The sequence below is a fragment of the Sycon ciliatum genome, chromosome 1 (assembly GCF_964019385.1).
Source record: "Sycon ciliatum chromosome 1, ocSycCili1.1, whole genome shotgun sequence".
In the NCBI taxonomy this organism is placed as follows: Eukaryota; Metazoa; Porifera; class Calcarea; order Leucosolenida; family Sycettidae; genus Sycon; species Sycon ciliatum.
In genome coordinates, this window is record NC_088643.1 from 39035390 (window position 1) to 39059648 (window position 24259).

Below are 24259 nucleotides of genomic sequence, written 5' to 3' on the forward strand. Positions count from 1 at the left end.
TAGCAACATAAGATCTCATGTCCCTTATTGTATTTAGGGATAGTTCAGAAGCGTGACAGACGAACTATTCTATCATTTCCTGGGGCTATTATTTGAATGCCACAACTTTCAGGACTAATTTTTTGATCTTCATGAAAACCTGGTATTGTGAACTTGATTCCGCTTCTTTCAAGGAGAAATAATTAAAAAGAAGTCTCGAAAAACGAGAAATTAGGTCCGAAAGTCACCCCGTCACGGACCATGCCTTATGACTCGCGCCGTTCGACGTTGAACGTCGCAAGGACTGCTGCATGTCGTGTCGTACGAATCGTACAGGATTTTACAGCTCACCCCAGCCCTCCCGACAAGCCCTTACGTCCCGTACCGTCGGCGTTGCGTCGAAAGTGAACTAGGCTTTAGTTGGCAAGCAATGTGCGTTTTTTAAGAAATGAATGGTGTAGTATAGCTTTCATGTACTCACAGTCCAGTACGGTCCTCTCTAATGAAAATCCATAGGTACTGTTACTCCGAGTTTCTTGACTTTAGTCAATCATCAGGCAACAAAACTTACTGTGGCAAGGGCATACAGATCACCGCAAGATATACTGGGCCAGAACTACAACAAGTGCAAAAATAGTGGGTGTGAACTGTGAAGTGAGAATTGAGGGCACCTGCCGATGTGCTTAGGCAATGGCGGGGAGCAGTGGTATGGATAACACTCTGCAGACTGGGTTGTGGAGTGGGGGTTACAGCATTTGCCAACTCCCACAATACTCGAACAAAAAGGTGTACCCTCTGCACCATTGAGAAAACGCGGACTTTCACTGCTGAGAAAGACACAGGCGCTAAATAGGAGGAGCGGAATCATTGCAAACTGCCGCCATTCTATCCAATACCAACTTTCCAGCTTGAGCGGAATGACATGACAGTGACCAGGACACCACAGCCCAATGACCACTGGAACTGACACCACAGCTGACTTGCCCATACTATTTACTATTGTGTGAATGCTTGGCACCTTATGCTTGTGCCCCTGCCACCTTGCCCGTTAGACATTCGCGAACATCACCAGTCGGACCGCAAAGTGTAATCCACACCGCTGCTATCCGCATCCACACCACTGCTTCCCGCCATCGGCTCAGCACGTCAGCAGCTGCCCGCAATTCTCACTTCACACCCGCTATTTTGCGCTTGCTGTAGTTCTGGCCCAGTACATCTTGCAGTGATCTGTAAGCCCCTGCCTCAGTTAGTTGTGTTGCCTGATGATTGACTAAGGTCATGAAACTCAGAGTAGCAGCGCATATGTTTCATTAGTGAGGACTTTACTGACCTATGTGTACTTGCTCCAGTGCTTGTTAGTACTGCTACTGGGCGCTGTTGATGTTGGACGGTGGCATCTACCCCCCCCCCCCCCCCCCCCCTCTCATTATTTACAACAGGTACATGTACTTGCACTTAATTTCTGTTTTTTTTTGCGACAGTTGGCCCGCAAACAGAGAAGACACACTATCCAGACGATTTCTTTCAAAGGCAAGATGTCTGCGTTAATGCTTTGGACAACGTGGAAGCACGACGCTACATGGATAGGTAAAGCTATTTGTAAAAGGTTTTCAAATATTTAAATATCCCCTGCTGAGATCGTGCGCTTGCCGCTGTCTTCACCCTCTGCTTGCGGTTAGCACAGCTCACTGAAACTGCGCCTTGATTGAACGTGCCTTAGCCCTTGATGCCATCTGAATTTAAAAAATGCACAGTGTAACACCTGCTGAAGATATTACACTTCATAACAAGGGGCACTTCCTCAATTACATTGTACAAGTGGGAATGCCCTGGGCATGGTAAATGTTGTTTATTGCCCTCTTCCTAATTTCAAAAGGGTGTGTAGTTATGAAGTTACTCTTTTGTGATTTGGAAGAGGGTGAAAAACACATTCGTTGTGCTGATGTGTTGTCCCCTGCAGCCGTTGTGTGGGGAATGCGAAAGCTCTGCTTGAAAGTGGAACTCTTGGTGCCAAGGGTCATATCCAGGTAAGCAGCATGCACTGGTATTGTATACAGCTGCTGCACATCTATCACATGACCATGCAGGGCAGCCATGTTGCTTCCAACTCCACTCAACACCTGCATCTACGGGTCACGTGATGTCGACCATGTTGGTTCCCCTATCCACATGCCATGATCACTTTCTGCACGAGTTTGGTCACAGTCATGACAAAGATGTGAAACCACTATATCCAGTGATTGCCTTTGGTTATCTTGTTTGGAATAGATGACAAGGATATAAAAAAATGCTTTCTCAAGGCCCTCCAGACTTTTCCTTGCCGATGCATGTACTGGTGACTTTGCTGTATTTCGAAACCTTGTGATGAGCTGAGGTACTGTGTGGGTGCATGTATGCATGTCTGTGTGGCTGTGTGCTTGACTTGCAGGTCATTGTTCCTCACATGACGGAGTCCTACTCCAGTCAGGTATGTGCTCTGTGTGCCCTCTGTGTGCCCTCTGTGTGCTAGTTTGACACCCTCAATGTACTATAATCATACACCAGTTAGATTGGTGCAATAGAAGTGTCAAAGGTAAAAACTAGAAGAAGAAAAAAGGCTAGACAAATTAGCCTGGATTTCATTGCATTAAGCCCATGGATTTCAAGGATGCGAGCTAAGATGTTGCGACTTCAGCAGTCTTCAGCAGTAAATTTGAAGATGGTGCTGCTGCTGCTGCTGCTGCTGTTGCTGTTGTTGTTGCTGTTGTTGTTGCTGTTGTTGTTGCTGTTGTTGTTGTTGTTGCTGTTGTTGTTGCTGTCGTTGTTGTTGTTGCTGTCGTTGTTGCTGTCGTTGTTGCTGTTGTTCCTGCTGTTGCTGCTGCTGTTGCTGCTGCTGCTGTTGCTGCTGCTGTTGCTGCTACTGCTGCTGTTGCTTTTGGTGGTGGTGGTGTTGGTGCTGCTGCTGGTGTTGCTGGTGCTGTTGCTGCTGTTGCTGTCGTTGGTTCAAATGTTGATTGTCATGATGGCCAGTGGTCAATACAGTTATTATTGTGTTGGTCGTCGTCGTCATTGTGTGTGGGTGGGTGTCCGTGTATGTGCGTGATTTGTATTGCTTGTCCACCTCAGGCTGATCCACCATCCAAAGATGTTCCATACTGCACGTTGAAGTCTTTCCCTGCTAGTATCGAGCACACGATCCAGTGGGCTAGAGATAAGGTATGTTTCTATTACTATATTACTTTTGGCTTTCAGTTGATGAACACATGTACCGGTATTGGGGTTTAGGGAGGGTCAAAATTGAAACGAAGTGTACTTTTGCACTTCTGTGCATGTTTTGTGCATGGATTGTGCAGCAGTGTGCAAGAGAGAATTCCCTGCTAAAGTATATGTACCGTATTATCTCTATTACAAGCGCAGTCTCTTGTAGAAGCCCAGTCTCTAACTTTTATTATAGGCGCACTCCAAGAGGGCTTCGAAGATATACAAGCGCAGTCTCCAGTAGAAGCGCAGGGCTTATATTGTAGACCTGTATGGATCATGTCCATGCATGTTTGACATCACAAAGTGTCACATACCCACATGCTGATTGCTGTGGTAAAGTATGTGATCCCCGAGATCTAAAATTCAGACTCACTCAGTGTACACACACACACACACACACACACACACACACACACACACACACACACACACACACACACACACACACACACACACACACACACACACAAAACTGCAGTTCCAGTATGTGCTGGGAAGCGTTGTGCTACTGATACAATGCAAAATAATAGGCAGTGATTATGTACATGTACCAGGTGGATGAAAAATTATAAGCCCAGTCTCCTGTAGAAGCCCAGTCTCTATTATAAGCCGGGGGTCTGGACTGGTTGAAAAAATATATGCGCTGGGCTTATAATGGAAATAATACGGTAATTACATGACCATATAGGATTAGGAAAATGTACTTTTGTGGTCTGCATATCAGTAAGATCCTCCTGTCCACCCTCTTCATGAAGAACACGTACAATGTACACACTTTCAACCCAGATTGAAAATTCTCATGTTAAGGCCAAGTAAAAAAGAAGAAGATGGTTGATCGTCAGAATTTTCCGAAAAATCGGAGCGGACGGGAGGGTTTTATTTTTATTTTATAACTTTTTTTTATATATGCATCGACCGGACATCTTGAAATCGTAGCATGTATTACATCTATGGGGTTATGGGTGTACTACAGGGATGAATTTACTGTCACGTTTTTGCGTAGCAGTTTTTGCTATGCAAAATCTAATTTGTGGCGTAAGCTAGCTGTACATGTATGTATCGCAGTTTTCTGCGTGTCACTGTGATTTTTGAGTAGCAGTAGATCGATTTTGCGTAGCAAACTGCGATGCGATACAGGATAAATTCATCCCTGTACTACCACTGTTGGTTGTGAGCTTGTGACTGCTACCAGTCTGCCTGGGCACACTCCAAACACTTTGAACATGTGCAGATGACTCTGTGATACTGTTTCCTGCTGCCATGCGGCGGGCACGCACACACCTTGACCTTGACCTTGACAAACAGCTGCCGTTAAACGGCTAAGCTGCCCTCATGAGGAGGGGAACAAAGGAGTAGCATCACGGCGTCGCGGCAGAACATCCGGCCTCATGCCGCTGCAGATCCTGCTGTCTGCGATATCTCTCGCCGCACGCACAGCAGAACTTGAACTCAAGACGCCCCCTCGCTGTTGGTCGCTTGCCACGCTCGCAATTGTGCCGCACACACACACACACACACACACACACACACACACACACACACACACACTACTACTACTACTACTACTATGTACAGCTACCCTATCGGGCCACGCCGCTCCCAGAAGCGGGAGACAACGACAAGAAGAGAGAAGAGAAGAGAGAGAAATCGCAAAGTCAACAATATTTGGCATGGCGTTGCAAGTCCTGTGGCCTTGAGAACCGTCTTTCGCAATGCTCGCATTCATGACGGCAGTTGTTCCTGGCTGCCCGTGACATCCGTTTCGCACGGTCACAGTGATGACGGCTCAAACCAGAATGAGAGCGGAAAGAGCGGCGACAAACATCACATCGAAAAGAGTCAGATTCATGGCGAATGGATACAGTGGGGACATCCGTGGACACAGGACAGCGATGCACAGCCAGTCCTCCAGCGCTCCTCAACCACCGCATGCACTTCATACATTGCCTGGCACCCTTCTGTTGTGACACAGGCAACTTCCGCTGGGCAATGCACTTGTGTCGGGCCATGTCGTTACGGCGGCGGAAGTCTCTGGCACACAGCAAGCAGCGCAAAGGTGGCGAATCATCTGTGTGCGGTGGTGGCTCAGCAAGGAACATCCTCCAGTTCTGCCGGTCTTGGGCATTCTGAAACCAGGAATCCACGCCAGCTGCCTTCATGTCTCTCTGGACAACGTCTTTCCAGCGCCGCCGGGGACCACAAGGAGGGCGACGACCACTCAACCTTCCAAACAAAATCTGGACGGGAGCACGGTCTGCAGGCATGCGCGCGACGTGCCCGAGCCATTCCAACCGCCGACGCCGAACAAGGTCTGACACCGGTGTAGTGTCACCCCAGCGCGCACGGAGCGTTGCCGATGAGATTTTCTCCTCCCATTGCTGACGCCGAGATACACATAAGATGGAGCGAATGCACCGGTGGTGAAAGTTGTCCAGCAGATCCAAGTCGTGCCGAAGCGGAGCCCATGACTCAGCACCGTAGAGTAAAACCGACAGAACACAGGCTGTGTACAAATGACGCTTTGTTGCCACCGTCAAGCTGGTATCCCGGAACACTGGTAGGAGGCAGCCAAACGCCTTTGCCGCATTGGCAATCCGTCGCTGGATGTCAGGTGAGGATCGGGTGTCTGGCGTGATGAGGGAGCCCAAGTACACAAACGATTCAACATACGAAATGCTGTCGCCACCCATGTCCATCGGCATCCTGTCCTCCAGGGAAATACCAACACCAACTACCATGAATTGTGTTTTCGACGAACTGACGGACAAACCAAACGAGGATGCAACACGATGAAAAGTCTGAAGTGACTGCTCAGCCTCAGCCCGACTCATTGACAACAAAACGGCATCATCTGCAAATTCAAAGTCGTGGAGTTGCACTTGAAGGGTACCCTTAGCACGGGAGTAAAGCTGACCATTGATGTTGTAGGACAGTGATATACCAGAATCAGTGCTGGCCTGACGCATCGCATCTCTCCAGCACATAACAACACCAAAGAAGAGATTGAACAAAACCGGAGCCATGGTGCATCCCTGGCGCAAACCATTTTCAACAGGAAACGAGCCACTGACTTCAGCACCAACACGCACCTCTGCTTCCATGCCGCAATGGAACTGCAGGATTAGCTCTGTGAGTTCCTCAGGTACGCCCAGCTTGAGGAGGCATGCAGCGAGAGCAGGGCGCGGCACGGAATCATACGCTTTTCGTAAATCCACGAAAACGAGGTAGCCCTTCTGACGATGCTCATAAAACTTCTCTACTAGTTGGCGTATACAAAAAGTTCCATCCGTGCAGGATCGTCCACGGCGAAAACCGCACTGCGATTCCGGCAGCACCTTCTCAGCAAGCCTCTGAAGACGGGATTGCAGGACACGGCCCACCAGTTTCCCTACAACATCAAGCAGCGATATTCCCCTCCAGTTATCAAACCTGGAAAGGTCTCCCTTCTTCGGAATTGGTACAAGGACTGCGTTACGCCACTCAGCAGGTACAGTGCCACTAGTCCAGATTGAGTTCAACAGGTCGATGAGATAGGGGCATATGGTGCCGAACGCAGCTTTAAGCAACTCAGCAACAATTCCGGAACCTCCAGCCGCTTTGCCGTTAGCCATGTGCCGCAATGCCACAACAAGTTCCGCCGATGTTGGTGACGGTTGCCACAATGAGCGATCGATGTCACGCTGCGTGATTGAGTCAAATATTGCAGGGTTGAATGAACTTGGTACGTTCAGCAAACATTGAAAATGGTGTTGCCAGCAATCGCGTTCCTCATCAAGAGAGCTGCACACACTCCCATCACTCTTCCGCATGCTGCGACATGGAACAGGCTGCAGACCGTCGTAGCACTTCTTCATGGCTGAGATTGCTGACCAAACTTTCTGCCCACTGAAACGCCCATGCTGAGCCAGGTCTGCCTGTGACTGCAGCCACTTTCGCTTCGCGGCACGCACTGCAGCCCGAGCATGGCCGCGGGCCATTTTGAACGCACACAGATCGACGTGAGTCTTTGACTGCAACCACTTGCTGTATAACTTGTTCCGGCGTGTGAGTAGAGTATCAAGATGCCCTGCATTTGCAGCAAACCAGTCTGGCTGTCGACGACCTTGCCGGCCAAGAGTAGCATCGGCAGCTTCAGTGACGGCACACTTCAACTTCACCCACTGGTCCTCCACAGCACTGCAGTCTGCCCATCCGTCAAGACCAGTGGCAACATTAGCAGCGTATTCTGCACGCAAACAATCAGCAACTTCATGATCAGTGGCATCAGCACCCGGCACCTTGGTCATCGCGCTAACATTATACCGACCAGCAGTCTTCTTGTTAGCGGGTCTACGGCGCCTGGACACACCGAGACTTAGCATGTACGCTAGACAAACCAATCGATGGTCAGTTGAACACTCAGCGCTGCGGATGACATGACAATCTCTGCAGTTTGAAAGCTGACGTCGTCGCACAATTACATAGTCAATACAATGCCATGTTTTTGTACGGGGGTGTTGCCAAGTTTGCTGGTGAATGTCGCGCTTTCTGAACCATGAGTTGGTGATGACCAGGTTATGCATAGCAAGAAATGACAACAGTTCTCTACCAGCCTCGTTTAGTTGTCCAGAGCCATGCGGACCACGAACAGCTGACCAGGGATCATCAGGTGCAGGGCATAGAGCTGATCCTACCCGAGCATTGAAGTCACCAAGTAGTACTAGATCATCAGTAGGGTGTACAGTGCAGAGCAAATCCTCCAAATCATTGAAAAATTCACTCTTCACTGAACGAGCAGAACGGAACGTCGGTGCATAACACACTATGACTGTCATCCACGAACATTTAGTTGGACTATGTACGAAACGAAGACGAGCTGACACTAAACGCGACGACTTAGCCGTCCACTGTCGACCTCCTGCATCCCATGCATCAGCACCTCGCCCTCGAAGGACAACAGCGACTCCTTCTCCACGCTGAGCACCACGCTGAGAATTTTGAATATTTTCAAAATTTGAATTTGAAGAAGACGCTCCTGGGGATGGACGCCCCGAGGAAAGAACAACAGCATTGTCCACCGAATACTCCGCTGATCCAAACCATTTGGTCTCTTGCAAACCACCGACTTCGACATCGTGTTCCTTGAGTTGACGCACGACAAGATCCACTTTCCGATTTTCCTTGACACGACGCGACACGGCGGCAGTTTCAACAGGTCCATCAACATTCAGTAATGTTCGGACATTCCAACTACCAAACTTTATCTGCCTTCTCTGTCTACTCTCTCTTCTTCTCGAATCTCTTCTAGTCATTGGACAAAGGGCTAAAGCTAGAGCAAAGTGCGAGGGGTAGCCAACCCACAGCGCACAACGAACGGCGACACAAACGTAGAGTGGTGACAACAAAAATTCACCAAGGAGTCTACGTCGTGGATTTCACCGCTCGCTTCAAAACTACACTCTCGGTATGGCGAGTGATGGCCGGGGACGACCCTGGACTACCCCAGAGTCGCCCCTGAGCGGGGACTTGCAATGAAAAAACACCAGAAGGAAGAGCTACAAAAAGTGCAACCTACTCCTAGGTAGGCCACACACACACACACACACACACACACACACACACACACACACACACACACACACACACACACACACACACACACACACACACACACACACACACACACACACACACACACACACATTGAACTCATACATTGAAATGACGAGAATTTAGGTTTCAGCATGCCTTGGCATTTGATCAACTTGTCCGAAGTATTTTGGAAACAAGATCAGCCATTACAACCAGTACAAGCTTCGAGTCGCTGATGTCCACTGGGATTTAAGGAGTCTACGTCGTGGATTTCACCGCTCGCTTCAAAACTACACTCTCGGTATGGCGAGTGATGGCCGGGGACGACCCTGGACTACCCCAGAGTCGCCCCTGAGCGGGGACTTGCAATGAAAAAACACCAGAAGGAAGAGCTACAAAAAGTGCAACCTACTCCTAGGTAGGCCACACACACACACACACACACACACACACACACACATTGAACTCATACATTGAAATGACGAGAATTTAGGTTTCAGCATGCCTTGGCATTTGATCAACTTGTCCGAAGTATTTTGGAAACAAGATCAGCCATTACAACCAGTACAAGCTTCGAGTCGCTGATGTCCACTGGGATTTTCCATACAAATGTGCTGTGCACTCTGCTACCGGTATACTCATACAGCATACATTTCATGGGTACCACCACTTGCTGGATGTACTCATATTTCTTCTTCCTGTCTTCCACGGGACAGTGGTCCTCCAGGTGTACTGGCTCCCACAAGCTGCTGTGACTCAGCGCATCCCGAAAGCTTCGGTACCTTGCAGCCACTGTTGGTTTGGGTACTAGCACTGGAGTCAGGATCCGCAGTTCATCCACATCAGTCCTGACACAGGAAGGCTTCAGGTCACTTTTTGTTCTTGCCTCCAGGTGCTCGCCCAAGTATTCACTGTACTTCCTCAAATTGTCCGCAAGGCGCAATAGCGCCTCTTTGACGTTCCTCCAGTTTTCCCGTTTCAGGTATGAGCTGCCACTCAGGAAAAACAGAGATGAGGACAGTGCAGCCAGCTCTGGTGCTTTGAGATTTGTGTGGTTGCGCTTCCTCTTCTTACGCAGCTCAGGGCGATTGAATCCAACAAATTCAGAGAACATCGCCGGTACAGGACAGCTGCGTGCCGCCAACGTTTCGTGATTGCCGTCGATATACCACTGGCAGTCAGCCAGAGTCCCAACGAAATTGATTCCGCAAGAATTCACGAACGTATGCTCCCACTCCAATTGATTCTTCTCTAGAAACGCCAGCATTGCGTTCTTCAGCTCTGCTTTCTTCGCTCCCATTTCTGGGGTCGGAGACATGACGAAGCGGCGGCGTTCATGAGGAGAGCGAAGGCGCACGACTTCGCTTCACACACAGCCTTCAGTCCCACCAGTCGATGTACCAGCAGACTCGACAGAACAGCAGCAATCCAGGTACTGGCCCAAGCAGCTGACAACTTCGCTCACGGGTGAACTCGGACTGACTTTCACCGGGTTCGATTTATTTCGTCCAGCGGAACAGTTCACTGCCTGTCTGGTGAAGAGCGAATGTCGTCGGAGATAGGGCTCTCACCGTCCAGCTTCCCAGCGCTAAACTCAGTGAAAACATCACTCAATGTGGCATTGTCACGCACAACAATGCCATACCACCACTTCAAAACTTTCGCACCATGACGAATCTGGGTGATCACGAACGGCATCCTTCTGAAGTTCCACTGTCCGAAACCAACAAAGGAACTAAAAGTTGTCAAGGAACTCTTTCAGACTTCACAAAGACAAATTAGTAATTACACTCGAAGAATGTCGGCGAAAGGTAGGGCAAGCGGCGGCGTGCGTGCGACTTTTCTTCACAGTGCAGACCCTTTCAAGCGCATGAGTACGGGTTCATCGAACAACAACAGTTTTGGACGCGGTACGCGGTGGCTGCGCAGTTTCCATGAATGCAGGCGTAGATATCAGGTGGTACACTGTACAGACTACAGTGCCATGTATTGTAGTTGCCAGATTTCACACAAGTACACTGGAATCACACTGCACTGCGTGATGTCGCTACGGTAAAAGCACGTTGAAGCTGTACATGAGAGCTCGCGTACGCGCGTACTGCTAAAAAAGGTTCGCGTTTCGCTAAACACACGAGTTTTCTATCGTTGATCACGAAAATAAAAAATAAAATTAATCCCGGGACGGACTGAAAAATCGGGGCGGGCGCTGACGATCAACAATCAATTATTTTTACTTGGCCTAACTCAGGCTTTACTGCAACCGTGCCCTAGCGGTTTCGCTTGTCTTCCTGGTGCCGCAGAGTGCTGTGTTGATGGTACTTTTACAATTCTTGCATACCTCTACATTTTAAATGAATGTCAGCTGACAAGAAGTGGTTTGCTAGGACAGATGGCTTCATAGAAAATGCTATCGCTTCCTCCTCCTCCTCCTCCTCCTCCTCCTCCTCCTCCTCCTCCTCCTCCTCCTCCTCCTCCTCCTCCTCCTCCTCCTCCTCCTCCTCCTCCTCCTCCTCCTCCTCCTTCTGTATGGGAATAGACATGAGCTGCTCTGTAAGAATTCACCTGATTTGCCTCACAGGACATGATGGTTGCTGGAGCTTTTTCCACGAGTTTGTAGTGGCTGGGTCTTTTCTTAGGGGCCATCCGGCATTATCGATTGTTTTCACGGAGCTAAAAAGTTAAATTACGACCCACAACCACCTACCCTCTGAAGCGGAAAACATGACTGAGACCCGAGTACACAATTACTGTCATTGATTTGTTTTAACGAAACTGGTGGTGACCCACCACCAATGAGCACAGGTTTTTATGTTAGTTAAAAGCATTGGTATTTATGGATGGGCCCTTAAGGACGCTGTGTGACTAAAGCATGTTTCTCTTCCCTGTCCTATGTTGTGCTCATCTAGTTTGAGACAGCATTCACACAGAAGCCTGGCATGTTCAGTCGCTTCTGGCAAGTGAACAAATCACCAGACGACGTGCTGAAGGTGAGATACTTTTCTTGTATCATGGAGATTTCCGAGTCTTAGCTACTACAGCTTGTGATATGTAGTCTTATGCCGCTTGCATTTCCAAGTGTGTGTGTGTGTGTGTGTGTGTGTGTGTGTGTGTGTGTGTGTGTGTTTGTGTGTTTGTGCATATGTGTGTGTTTGTGTGTGTTTGTGCATATGTATGTGTGTGTATGTGTGTGTGTGTGCGTGCGCGCGTGTGCGTGCGTGCATGTCTGCGTGCGTGGGTGGGTGGGTGTGCATATGTGTGCATTACATGTGTGTATGTGCACACACGGGTGTGGTTGTTGGTATTGTAGGTGCTGCTAAACAACTCTATTCCTGAGAACGCACTGCCTGCCACAAGGTTATTGTGTAATCGACCATCTACATGGTCACAGTGTGCAGCTCAGGCAAGGATCAAGTTTGAAAAACTCTTCAACCATCAGGTAACTACATCAGTTGTGTGTTCCTTCTCTCATCACACTCTAACTATGACTGCTGAATCTAATTTACCGGAGCAAGTAAATCAGGGTTTCAGCTGGACAGAATAATCGTACGAATGTGTGAGCTGACTGGAGCACCGTATTTTCTTAGCTTTTATATACAGTAAAACCTGGTCTAAGCGACCGCCCCACGGTGCAAGGAAAAGCGGTCGTTAAAGCGAGGTGGTCTTTAGAACCAGCTCCCACAGTGTCTGTGTAGAACTGTCTGTGCATGGAAAACGGTCGTTAAGAGCAGGTGGTTGCTAAAACGAGAGGTCGCTTACACCAGGTTTTACTGTATAATAGTAAGCAAGCGTATATACCTGGTAATACGTCAACTTTTTTAAATCTAACAATCAAACTCAGATAGTGGGATCGACTAAGTGCACTACTCAACCAGTCTATTCCTGTGTTCAACTTCACCCGGGGCAACTTTGTGTGCAGGCGTATTAGTCAGCTTGAGTAATATGTTTCGTGATGAGAATTCTGCCACCTACACCGAGCATTGGGGAGAGCTTGGCCAGTCCATTACCCTGAGTGTGCACACCTTGTTTCTTAAAAAAATATTGCAACGTATCCAGTCTTGTATTGCACAGGTGTAGTGGACGCCATGCTGTATTGTTTTGCTTGCCACAGCCAATGTCCGTATGTGTAATCACATCACATTAGCATCCATAACTCCCCAGAGTAAACTCACTTGAAATAATGAATCAAAGCGTTTCTGCTGTAAACTGGGTTTCACGGTTTTACCCATCATCAGACAGCAACTTGACTACAATTTTCCGAAGATGTGATTGATACAGGCTGCAGCAAGCTTGGATCATAGCGTGAGTGAATGGTATGGGCCAATAGTGTGGTACCAGGTATGCATGTGTCTGAGTTGGGTGGGGTGATGTAGTAAGAGGCGCAAGCAGAATATACTTTAGGCTTAGGCGCATGCGTCCACATGGTCTTTTGAGGGAGGTGAAGGGAAAGGCAGTGGGATGATTATAAACAGCACCTCACGTGTGTGGCGTGAACACTGAAAAGTTGATGTGATGGCTGGTGGCGAGAATTTTGAAAGCTACCGGTAGTACTTATTGTCATGCCTGCACTTGCTGACTAGCTACGATCTTTTGTTGATATTGACAAGCGTGTCCTCGTGCAGGATCTCTAGCTTCTCTCTTAGGCACAGAGGATGCGCCTTTCTTGCTTGCTAATACTGGCATGTTGCTCGGCAATTGCGATAGTGTGCAGGAGAAGACCTTCTGAAGTAGACGGATAATATTCTACAGGATTGAAACAGACAAATGTACATTTCAGCTTCCTCTCTATAGCTTGAAACCAGTCAATTACTGCCGCTATGTCATGAGTTGATTGACAACACGTTCCTTACATCTCGGACAAGTCGCGACAGTATCGTTTTGCTATCTGCCGATTTCACTTTTGGAGGGATTTATCAGTCGGCATTGTAGGCTCTGCTGGAAATTTCCTTATGGTCTTTCAATGTCACCTAGGCATCCTTCTGCACCAATACTTCGCTTCTGTCTGCAATATGGAGGTTTTCCGCAATCTCATTTGCCTCTTTGTTGATTTCCCCACAGGCGTGGTCTGAAGCATGCGTGTAGTGTTTCGTTACGTTATCATTCAATAGTTTGTTGTTTGTTTGTCTTTATTCCCAATCAAACGTGGTTGAACAAGAGGTCACGTGCTCCTGGGTGCCCAAATCACCTGGTCACCACGCCTGCAGGCGACAACTTTCACACCAAGGTTCAACTCGAGTGACAGGACTGCACCCAAAAAAGGTCAAACAGGCTAGTAAGTTGTACCCTGCAGGCACGGTGACCAGGTGACTGGTGTACGCAGGAGCACGTGACCGCTTGTTCAACCATGTTCGATTGGGAATAAAGGAGGAACGCTGCATCGCAGCCTTTTCGGACCAAAACCAATCGACTCAGCGTCCAAAAGACTACAACATATGGGCCAATCGCGGTCATCCATGCTTTTATAAGAACGAAATGGCGCTTTTAGTGACATTTTGCATACAAATCCCCATCTAGTAGGGCGCAGTCACCCAGTTTCGGTGGAAGTGCGCGAGTTCGATTGGGTTTCAAGTAGGAAGGGAGCGTCTCAGCTTCCTCGGACCACGACCATTCGACTCGGCACCCCGAAGACTACAACTGGTGAAATTTTAATTTTTGCCTTAACTTCCCCTTTAAGTCTGCTCTGGAGTTCATTGCTCACTCTGTGGAACTTCACGGTGTCCACCGTGGACCACAGTTCAGCCTCAAACTTGTTCATGTCTTCCACCCGTAATGGGCACTTTCTCGTCTTAAATCTGTGGTGGTTGTCTGCATCCTGGCGATGCTCTAGGCCGCCCTTAAAAAGAAGAGCGCTTTCCAGCGCATTCGCTTGATCAGTTTCTCGGTCATCTCCACCAGTCTGAACTTCTGAACTTGTATGTTCTGTCACTTGGCAGCATGATGGATGTTCTCCATCGAGTAGTCAAGGTGAAACAGCTTTGGTTGATCCATTCTCGGATACAAAGAGAGCTTCCCAGAGTATGTAACTCCTCTTCAACCTTCATCACAACATTTTCAGAAGTCCATCGTTTTCCGTTATGTAATGCACCTGGCTACTTACCAAGCCGCACTCAACGTGCTCAACCTCACAATGTGAATGCATAACCAGAGTTGGTCACATCATGAACAACGAAGTTCTGAAGAAAAATGAGTTATGGCAGCTACCCGTTGGTTGCACTCCTTTGGCGTAAGCGTAGTATTGCCTTTGTATGAGACTACAATGTTGTACTTCTCCATCTTCCCCTGTGTTACAGCCTAGAGACCTGCTGTCCGCATTTCCTCTGGACACAACTATGACAGATGGAAGTGAGTCTAGCTTTGAAAGTTAAACTTCAATAAGGCACTTTATGAATGTGTTCTAGTAGCAAACAAGAAAGCGGATCTTTTTCTTTCACGTTCCTCCCTACTAGGACGTCTTCTACACTGTGTACGCCTATAATTATATAACCTTGGGAGATTCTTACCACATGCTAGATATGGCAAACGCAAGGATCATTTCCAAGCGTTATCACTTTTTTTAAAGTGATAACGCTTGGAAAATGATCCTAAAATGTAGCAGTAGTGAATGATGCAAATAGGGTAGGGTCTTGTGTGTGTGTGGACTTTGTTCTGAGGTATTACAACCCCGAACCATTGAGTACATCTACAAATAATATGGCTCACTCTTGTATGTGTCTACCCAGTGTCGATGTATAGCAACCCCCGAATGTCCAGTGCATCTCCTGTACTCGTATGTGCCTGCCCCATTGCTGAGGTTGTGTAGCCCCTACGGAATCGAAGAACATCCCAGCTAGAAAATCGCCCAAACGTGTTTGCTGCAAGTTCTTAAAAGGGCTTGCCCGGCTGGAAACAAAGGTTTTAGACACGCCAGCGTCTATTTCATGTAACACTGCATGCACAGTATACCTGTGTGCCCATGCACGGTACACATTTGTCACATGTTATCTGTGCGCCCACCTGTCCTCTTCATTGCCATCAGCTCTATTCTGGCAGTCTCCGAAGCGCCCACCAACTCCACTCAACTTTGATGTAGAGAATGAACTGTAAGTGAGCATGTGTTGTTGTTGTTGTTGTTGTCTTTCCTAATAAGTCCGTGCTGCTCTAGCATGACACAAGTGCTGGCTGCACACCGTCCTGCTCTCAGTATCCCAGAATCGTATTCCGCCGATTTTGACGTGATGGCAGAATTGTCCAAGTTGCCCCCGGGACTTTGCCCTTTTGATGTGTGCTTTTTTGACCCTGTGTTCCTAAAGGGAGTTGTATGCAAAAAGCAAAACTGGTTTGCTTCAGCTTGTATTCTAAGTTACGAATGGAGTGTGAACAAATGTTACAGGTTCCAGCTGTTGGTTTATATGTTATATCTGCCTATTCCGGCTATTATAGTGTTTCCAACATGGGTGCAGAACATCTCCACCACCACCACCACCACCACCACCACCACCACCACCACCACCACCACCACCACCACCACCACCACCACCACCACCACCACCACCACCACCACCACCACCACCACCACCACCACCACAACCACAACCACCACCACCACCATCATCACCATCACCACCACCACCACCACCACCATCACCACCACCACCACCACCATCACCACCACCACCACAACCATCATCACCACCGCCGCCGCCACCACCACCACCACCACCACCACCACTACCACCACCATCATCATCACCACCACCACCACCACCACCACCACCACCACCACCACCACCACCACCACCACCACCACCACCACCACCACCACCACCACCACCACCACCACAGTCTTACGCTTTCGATCAGATTGAATCTCGTATAGCTCACACAGCACCGTGCGCAAATAAAAATCGTCCTTTTCTTGTTCTCAAATCAGGTATTCCAACATGTGTATCTGCCCAGAGTCTCCCATGAGCATTGTACGTTGAGTATGTTGATGCCAGTAGTTACTAGTTGCCAAGCATCGGGCAAGGAAAATACTCTTCTGAATTGTATGCTTCCGCACTCAGCAGACGGTTTCATCTGCTTGTTGCTTGATCACTTCTTGCCACTGCTCCATCTCTGATGTTGAGCATACAGAAGCTGTGGACGGAACTCTCACTTTGAGATTAGGCATGTAACAGCTATCATGTACATGCAATGCATGTGTCAGTGTGTATCGTAATCCGCAGAGTTTCTCCTACCTGCACAGCACAAAGGGATGGGGCCAAACCTTTTTACAATGAAAAGCATTTTCAGAGGCACAAATTTACACCAGGCTTAATGAAGCGTACTTTGCTGGAGTGCCAATACTATTTCAATTATTTGTGTGCATGATTGTGCTTTTGTAACAGGCATATGCAGTTTGTCACCAGCTACGCATGCTTGCGGGCCAACGTTTGTGCAGTCAGCTACTCGACAGAGGTGAGGGATGGTGGCATGATTCAAGTTCAACGTAAATCTCTACTATTGTACAGTACCGTACTGGCAATATATGTTGCCGCGTAACGCGTAACGCAGGGGTGCGGCGTAACGCGCGACCAGGCTAGTGCGACAAATTTTCGTTGCGTTCGTAACGCGCGTCCGGCGGGGTGCGGCGATCTTTTCATTGCAAAAAAGGCTGAAAACTGTGAAAGCACGTGTACCGCGTGGTGAAAAGTTCAAAACTGGACGCAGCAGGAAGTCCTGCAATAGCAAAAAAAGGACTGCGGCAATATAGAAACCTGTGTAACGGCTCCTGTGCGACTTTGCATGTAACGCCCTGCGTGCGGTAAACATGTGCCAATGTAACGCTTCATGGCCTCACTGCGACCATATATATTGCCAGTACGGTACTTGTTGCGCTTAGGTCAGATCCATGTGTCCCTGAGCTTAGGTCGGATCATATGTTCTTGGGCCAATAGCTTACACACATTCATGCTCCTCATTCTTCACTGTTGCACCTGAGCCACCTATACGTTTGTGGATTGGCATCATATGTGTATCTCTTAGCTTAGACTACTACAGTCTCTGAAAGGTACCGGCAGGTGTGATTAGCCACGTGCACATGTATTCTAATTATCATTTTGCCCAGTTACCTCTACATCTGCATGTAGGTGTAGGTGTGAGGTGATTACTAATGGCACATGCTTATTGCCTGCCCTGCCCATTCCCTACCCTGCTCGCCCTGCCCGCCCTGCCCTGCCCTGCCCGCCCTGTCCATTCCCTGCCCTGGCTTACTCTACAGCGACGTTGTTATGTCATAGATTCAGTCTGAAACATCAAAGGATAAATATGTACTTCAAGTATTTGAAGTGAAGTGAATAGCAGCGCGAATTTGAACTGTGACGATCGTTTCCTTTTGTTCGGAACTCAGAGCATTGTTTGTAGTGTGTATGGTAATGTGTTGCATGTGTTGTGTTTTGCTGTTCAAAGGACTTGGAGTCCGCTAGTCTGCACTCGTTGCTCAAAGAAGTGTCTGTCCCAGAATTCCGTCCCTCTGGAAAGGTAAGATGCTTGATGATGACTAGAGTGCAAATCACAGCCAGTACAGGCTGGGCAAATTCTAACCTTATGTGATCTTCTCACAGTCTACAGAACCTCAATCAATGATTGCTCAGTTTGTAATGGCGTACAACTGAGATCCTATCCGAGGCATCAAGCTCCCCTTGTTTGCAGGTTTGCTTAAGGTAGTATGGTGTGGTGTGTTGAGGTGGGAGAATGATATGATGTGTTAAACCACTGTGTACTACCTGTACTGCCTATGCTGTGCTTTCTGATCAGAAAATCGAGACCGATGAGAAGGCTGCTGCTCCTGCCGAGACCGATGTGACTGAAGATGCAATTGAGAAATCTACATCTAACTTGGCCAGCTTTCTGCGCAAAGTCGATATCAAGCCGGGTATGTGATAGTGGAGGACAGTGCATATAGCTACGTATGAAGTTACTCAGACTTGAATTCTTGCTCATTTGAAGCGCACTTCGCAGCTAGTGTGTGATACTTGCAGTATGTCCACTGTTTACGTCTATTCTTGGCAAATCTCCGTAGTGATTATACAGCGAAACCTCGTTAAGAAGAGCACCGATAAGACAAACTTTCGCTTTAGAAGAACTAGTGTTCATAACTTTATTGCAGAAAACACTGTGTATTCACTGGGTATAAAATATGGATAAAAAGAACTTCCGTTATTGCAAACAAATACCACCGGCCCCTTGGCGTTGGTCCTAAACACGTTTGACTGTACAGTGAAACCTGTCTAAGCCGACCACTGCTCAAAAGACCTTACAATTGTGGTCCCCGTGTACAGCTGGTCCTCTTATCCAGAGTCATTTTGACTGGAAACGAGAGGGCTTGGAAGCCCAGAAGTCCTCGCTATGCTTTGTTTTTACCTAGGTCGTCCTGTGTGCTGTTCGAACTGATAGAAACGTCTTTGCCAATCTCTATTTGTGTATGTTCATAAGGCGAGACCAAACAAAATAGAGATTCCCGGGCCCTCCCGCACCAAAATCGAGCCGAAGTCATTTTTTTGAACAGTTCATGTACATGTACAATACTGATCGTGTAAGTAGATCTGTGACAGGGAGTCACACAAACCCGGGCTTGTACGACTCCCTGATGTGAGTCTTAGGGCCGTTGTTGGCCAAAATACGAAAATTGTACTGGTAAACCGCATACGTGTACATGTACAGTGAAACCTGTAACTACAGACCACCGTGACTAGCGACCAGCCTGCTACTACAGACCACCGTGACTAGCGACCAGCCTGCTACTACAGACCACCGTGACTAGCGACCAGCCTGCTACTACAGACCACCGTGACTAGCGACCAGCCTGGTACTACAGACCACCGTGACTAGCGACCAGCCTGGTACTACAGGCCACCGTGACTAGCGACCAGCCTGGTACTACAGACCACCGTGACTAGCGACCAGCCTGGTACTACAGACCACCGTGACTAGCGACCAGCCTGGTACTACAGACCACCGTGACTAGCGACCAGCCTGCTACTACAGACCACCGTGACTAGCGACCAGCCTGCTACTACAGACCGCTTTGCCGGGTACAGACGGTCTCACATCCATACATGGTTGTGCGGTGCAAACCTCTAACTAAGGACCACCTGCCACTAAAGACCGCTTTCTCTGGTCCCAAGGGGTGGTCGTTAGTTACAGGTTTTACTGTACATGTTCTCTTTAACCCTTTTCCGACCGTCAAAGTGGACAAATTCTCAGTCCCAGCGAGATGCCGCGGCTCATTTTGTTGATAGCTTTAGTTTCCCTTGGGTGATATGGGCAATCTTGGGCTTTTTGGAAAGCTTGAGCCATGAAGAGTTCTCTAGAAACAGTTTCTAGCCTTCATTTGCGAGAGGAACAAAAATCCATCTCCACTTCCATTTTTTAAGAGAAGCACGGCTCATCGACATGTGGACTATTTGTAGACCTAATTTTGTACTTTCATGCTAACACATTTTGAATATACCATCAGGGAAGCCCCCAGGCAAAGTTTTAAGAGGGCAATATAATCATTGCCAAAGTTACACCTTTTGGAAACGTGTTTTGTACGCGGTGTGAAAACAGCCCTCATTCAGAGACTTATAACTTCTCTTTGGAACATTCTATCACACTCCGGGTTTTTGCAAATGAATGGCGGGTCTTTCTAGCTTCTTTTGAGACCAAAATGGTGCAGATTCGATTAAAAATAAGTGAGTTATAGCTTGTTAAAGTCATCGACGGATAGTTGTCGAATTTTGACTGGCCGGTCGGATAAGGATTAAAAAAAACTAAAAAAATTATCGGAAGCACTGTAAAAAATGGTCAGCATGCAATGCATACATACATAGTACATACCGTATTTTCTCTAATAAGAGCCCGGGGTTCTTATTTTTTCAGTGACAGCTCTACCCGCGCTACTATTAGAGACTGGGCTCTTATTTTTTCAACTGTCAACTATCAAGCCAACTCCAGTCTATACAGGCATAAACTGACCATATCAAGACCGATTTTTCAACCCTAAACTCAGGAATATTGTCAAAACAGATTTTTCACAATAGCATTCGCGCCAGGAAGGAAGCAGTAGACCGAAAACCTTACGAATAATGTTCTTGGCATGTTGTACTGCTGTTTTATATGCAGTCAATATACTTGTTGCATACAGTCAACTTCGCTAATAACGACTGCGGATATAACGACAATTCGCGAATAACGACAGCATTTCCATGCCCAGAGCAAAGTCCCTTCCAACTGTAATACATATAAAGAGGCTTCGGGTCTAACGACACTTCGCGAATAAGGACACTTTCTTGATGCCCCGCCGAGTGTCGTTATAAGCGAAGTTGACTGTATTCAAATTGTGACCCGCGCTACTATTAGAGACTGCGCCTTTATTTTTTCAATCAACCAGCGCCCTGCGCTACTATTAGAGACTGCGCTATTATTAGAGAAAATACGGCACATAGTAAAAAAATATATAAAATATAAAATTCGCCCGCCTGCACCAGTTTCACATGGGCCCTGCCCGGGAATCTCGATTATATTCCCGTAGCTATGCAGAAGACGTTACTTCAGTAACGTCTGGCGCTAGCCAGGGTCCACACAGCTTTAATTTGGTATTTGTTTGTGTGTTTGTGTCACGCCTGGCGCTATCCCGTATCTGTCCCGTACCGTACCATCAAACACAGCTGGCCACATACAGCTGGCCGCAATATTCAAATAGGGCTTTCAAACGCAAGATCATAACGTGAAGCAACTTGGAAGAATGCGTATGAATGCGAAGTGTATGGGGGAATGCATGTAGGGCGATAGTGCGGGTTCGAATCCCAGGTTATGCCTGAAAAAAATAGGAGAATTGAAAAATTTATAACATCCTTATGCTTTTTTTGCCTAGGTCATTAAGGCGGTAGACGGTGTCGTATTACCCTCGATCGTACCTGTCCCGTACCGTACCATCAAAGACGGCTGGCCACAATGCATATTCAAATAGGGCTTTCAAATGCAAGATCATAACGTGAAGCAACTTGGAAGAATTAGTATATATGCGAAGTGTATCGGCAAGAGTACATAACCCACCAGAGTGTGCAACTCCCACATACCCTGTTGTCCCGACAGAATTTCAAGTTGACGTCATTATTTATGACGCAATGCTCCTTGCAGCAGTGATCTACAACATGTGTACGGGTGTCAACGCATCACACGTTTTTCTTTGCAATAATTTGTACAGGATCGATCGGCTTCGGTCAACCACAGGTTCCGGATTCGTCTGATAATCCGTGTACAGTGCGCATTGCATCATCAAAATGACGTCAACTTGAAATTCTGTCGGGACAGCACCCATAGTGGAGTTGCACACTCTGGGGGGTTATGTACTCTTGGTATCGGGGGATGCATGCAGAGCGATAGTGCGGGTTTGAATCCCAGGTTATGTCTCTAAAAAAAAAGGAGAAATTTATAAGAATTTATAACATCTCTATGCTTTTTTTGTCTAGGTCATCAAGGCAAAAAAGCATAGCGTAGGGCCCTGAGCTTCCAAGCTCTCTCGGTTTGGTCTCGCCTAAGTATGACTTTGCACATGGTACAAACTGCTATGGTGTAACTGTACGTGTGTATGTGCAGGCCACTATATGCACATGTCTGTACTGTCAACCTTGCAAATAACCACCATCGATCGTGCATGAGAAAAGTGTCGTTATTCGCGAGTTGTGGTTATTTGTGATGTTGAAAGTATGCTGTCAGATGGCTATTTTGGCCCAGTGAAATTCTCGATATCTCCATTACAAGCGGAGTCTCCTGTAGAAGCCCAGTCTCTATTATAAGCGCACTCCAAGAGGGCTTCGAAGATATACAAGCGCAGTCTCCAATATAAGCGCAGGGCTTATAATGGAGAACCGTATGGGTCATGTTCATGCATGTTTGACGTCACCCAGTATCATATAAACACATGCTGTGGTAAAAGTCTGTGAACCTGGAGATGTAAAGTGCAGACTCAGTGTACCAGGAAGCACAAAACTGCAGTCCCGGTACCTGCTGGGAAACTTTCTGCTGCTGATATAATGAAAAATGATAGGCAATGTACGTGTACCAGGTGGTTGAAAAATTACAAGCCCAGTCTCTAGTAGAAGCCCAGTCTCCAATAAAAGCCCAGGGTCCGGACTGGTTGAAAAAATATGCGCTGGGCTTATAATGGAGATAATACGGTATGTGTGTTGTGTGTGTGTGCATACGGATGATTCGATTTCCTTTAGACATGCTGCGGATGTGCCCGGAGGCGTTTGAAAAGGATGATGACTCCAATCATCATATTGATTTCATTACGGCTACTTCTGTGAGTCACAGCCTAGGTACCGGTAGTACATGCTGCATGCTCCGTGGCATACCGGTTCTCATTGGTGTACATCTTGGCATGTTGTCATTCACATTCCTGCTGGCTGACTTTGCTGTTACAAGATTGGTACACACGGTCGTCACGTCACACCCATGTTTTCAGAAAAGCCGATCCCCCCCGCCCCCCCCCCCCCCATTTCCTTGCAAAATGAGGTCATTTTCTGATCAGCGTGATCACCTTTATAGCTGACGCTATCATTTATGCAAGCAGTGCGTAGAAGAGTACGTAGTCCTGCAGACTGGGCATGTGTCAACTGGTGCTTACAGATGACCATACCGTGTTGCTGTTTCCCTGAGTTCCAGCGGACACTGCAGCTCGACAGTGTGATGAAACTATTCTGAGCATGAATGTATGTCATGCCACTGTACGAGAAGAACCCATGCCCGCATTACCGGACTGGTTCACACGACGGTATGACAGGCCCTGATACACGTACTATACTCTGGTATTTGAACATGAGCAGCAGCAGCAGCAGCATCAGTACCGGCAGCTGTCTAGCATGTTACATATCGGTAGCTGTGCTATTGTAGAGATTTTCTTCATGATGAGGTAATCTTGTGCCAGTCGCAGTGATTGTGTCTGTGAATGTGAACATGAATACACGCATAGTCTCTTATTTTGATCTTTTGTTGTTGGTGCTTGCTGTCTTCGTGTAGAATCTCCGTGCCGAAGTGTACAGTATTGCTCCTGTGGATCGCCTCAAGACTAAGCTCATTGCTGGCCGCATTGTTCCTGCCATTGCCACTACTACTGCGGCCGTTGCAGGATTGGTGAGTTGTGCTCTTGTACTGGACGCAATGTTCTTTTCAAGCTCAACAGAGGGATGCGAGAACAACAATAACACCACGAAAAAAAGAAACCCACCACACCCCACTGTAAAGGAAGAGGTCGCCAGTCATGTGTGAGTACCACTGTGGAGGACCGATGGTGCTCAATAGTTTCATGAGTTCAATGCCTGATGAGGTGACACTCGGACACCACACCCGGCCCACTGCGACGACATGGGTTGGCCAGCTAGCTCCCGCGCATACACGTACTTCAAAATAATGACCGGGTCACCCTACAGAGTAGTAGGGAGGTTTCGCTCTACGGAATTACGTATGA

General features: G+C 47.7%; 1 protein-coding gene across 1 annotated transcript in view; it reads left to right on the forward strand.

The window, feature by feature from the left end:
• LOC135824838 (ubiquitin-like modifier-activating enzyme 6) overlaps positions 1-24259 on the forward strand; it is a 53179-nt gene that overhangs the window by 22448 nt on the left and 6472 nt on the right. Inside the window, exons 20-32 of the mRNA XM_065337561.1 lie at positions 1461-1566; positions 1940-2006; positions 2408-2446; positions 3085-3174; positions 11697-11777; positions 12098-12226; positions 15078-15129; positions 15803-15866; positions 17154-17223; positions 18214-18285; positions 18562-18679; positions 23016-23095; positions 23812-23925. Coding sequence (XP_065193633.1) covers positions 1461-1566; positions 1940-2006; positions 2408-2446; positions 3085-3174; positions 11697-11777; positions 12098-12226; positions 15078-15129; positions 15803-15866; positions 17154-17223; positions 18214-18285; positions 18562-18679; positions 23016-23095; positions 23812-23925 — 1082 coding nt within the window. The remainder of the gene's footprint in view (positions 1-1460; positions 1567-1939; positions 2007-2407; positions 2447-3084; positions 3175-11696; positions 11778-12097; positions 12227-15077; positions 15130-15802; positions 15867-17153; positions 17224-18213; positions 18286-18561; positions 18680-23015; positions 23096-23811; positions 23926-24259) is intronic.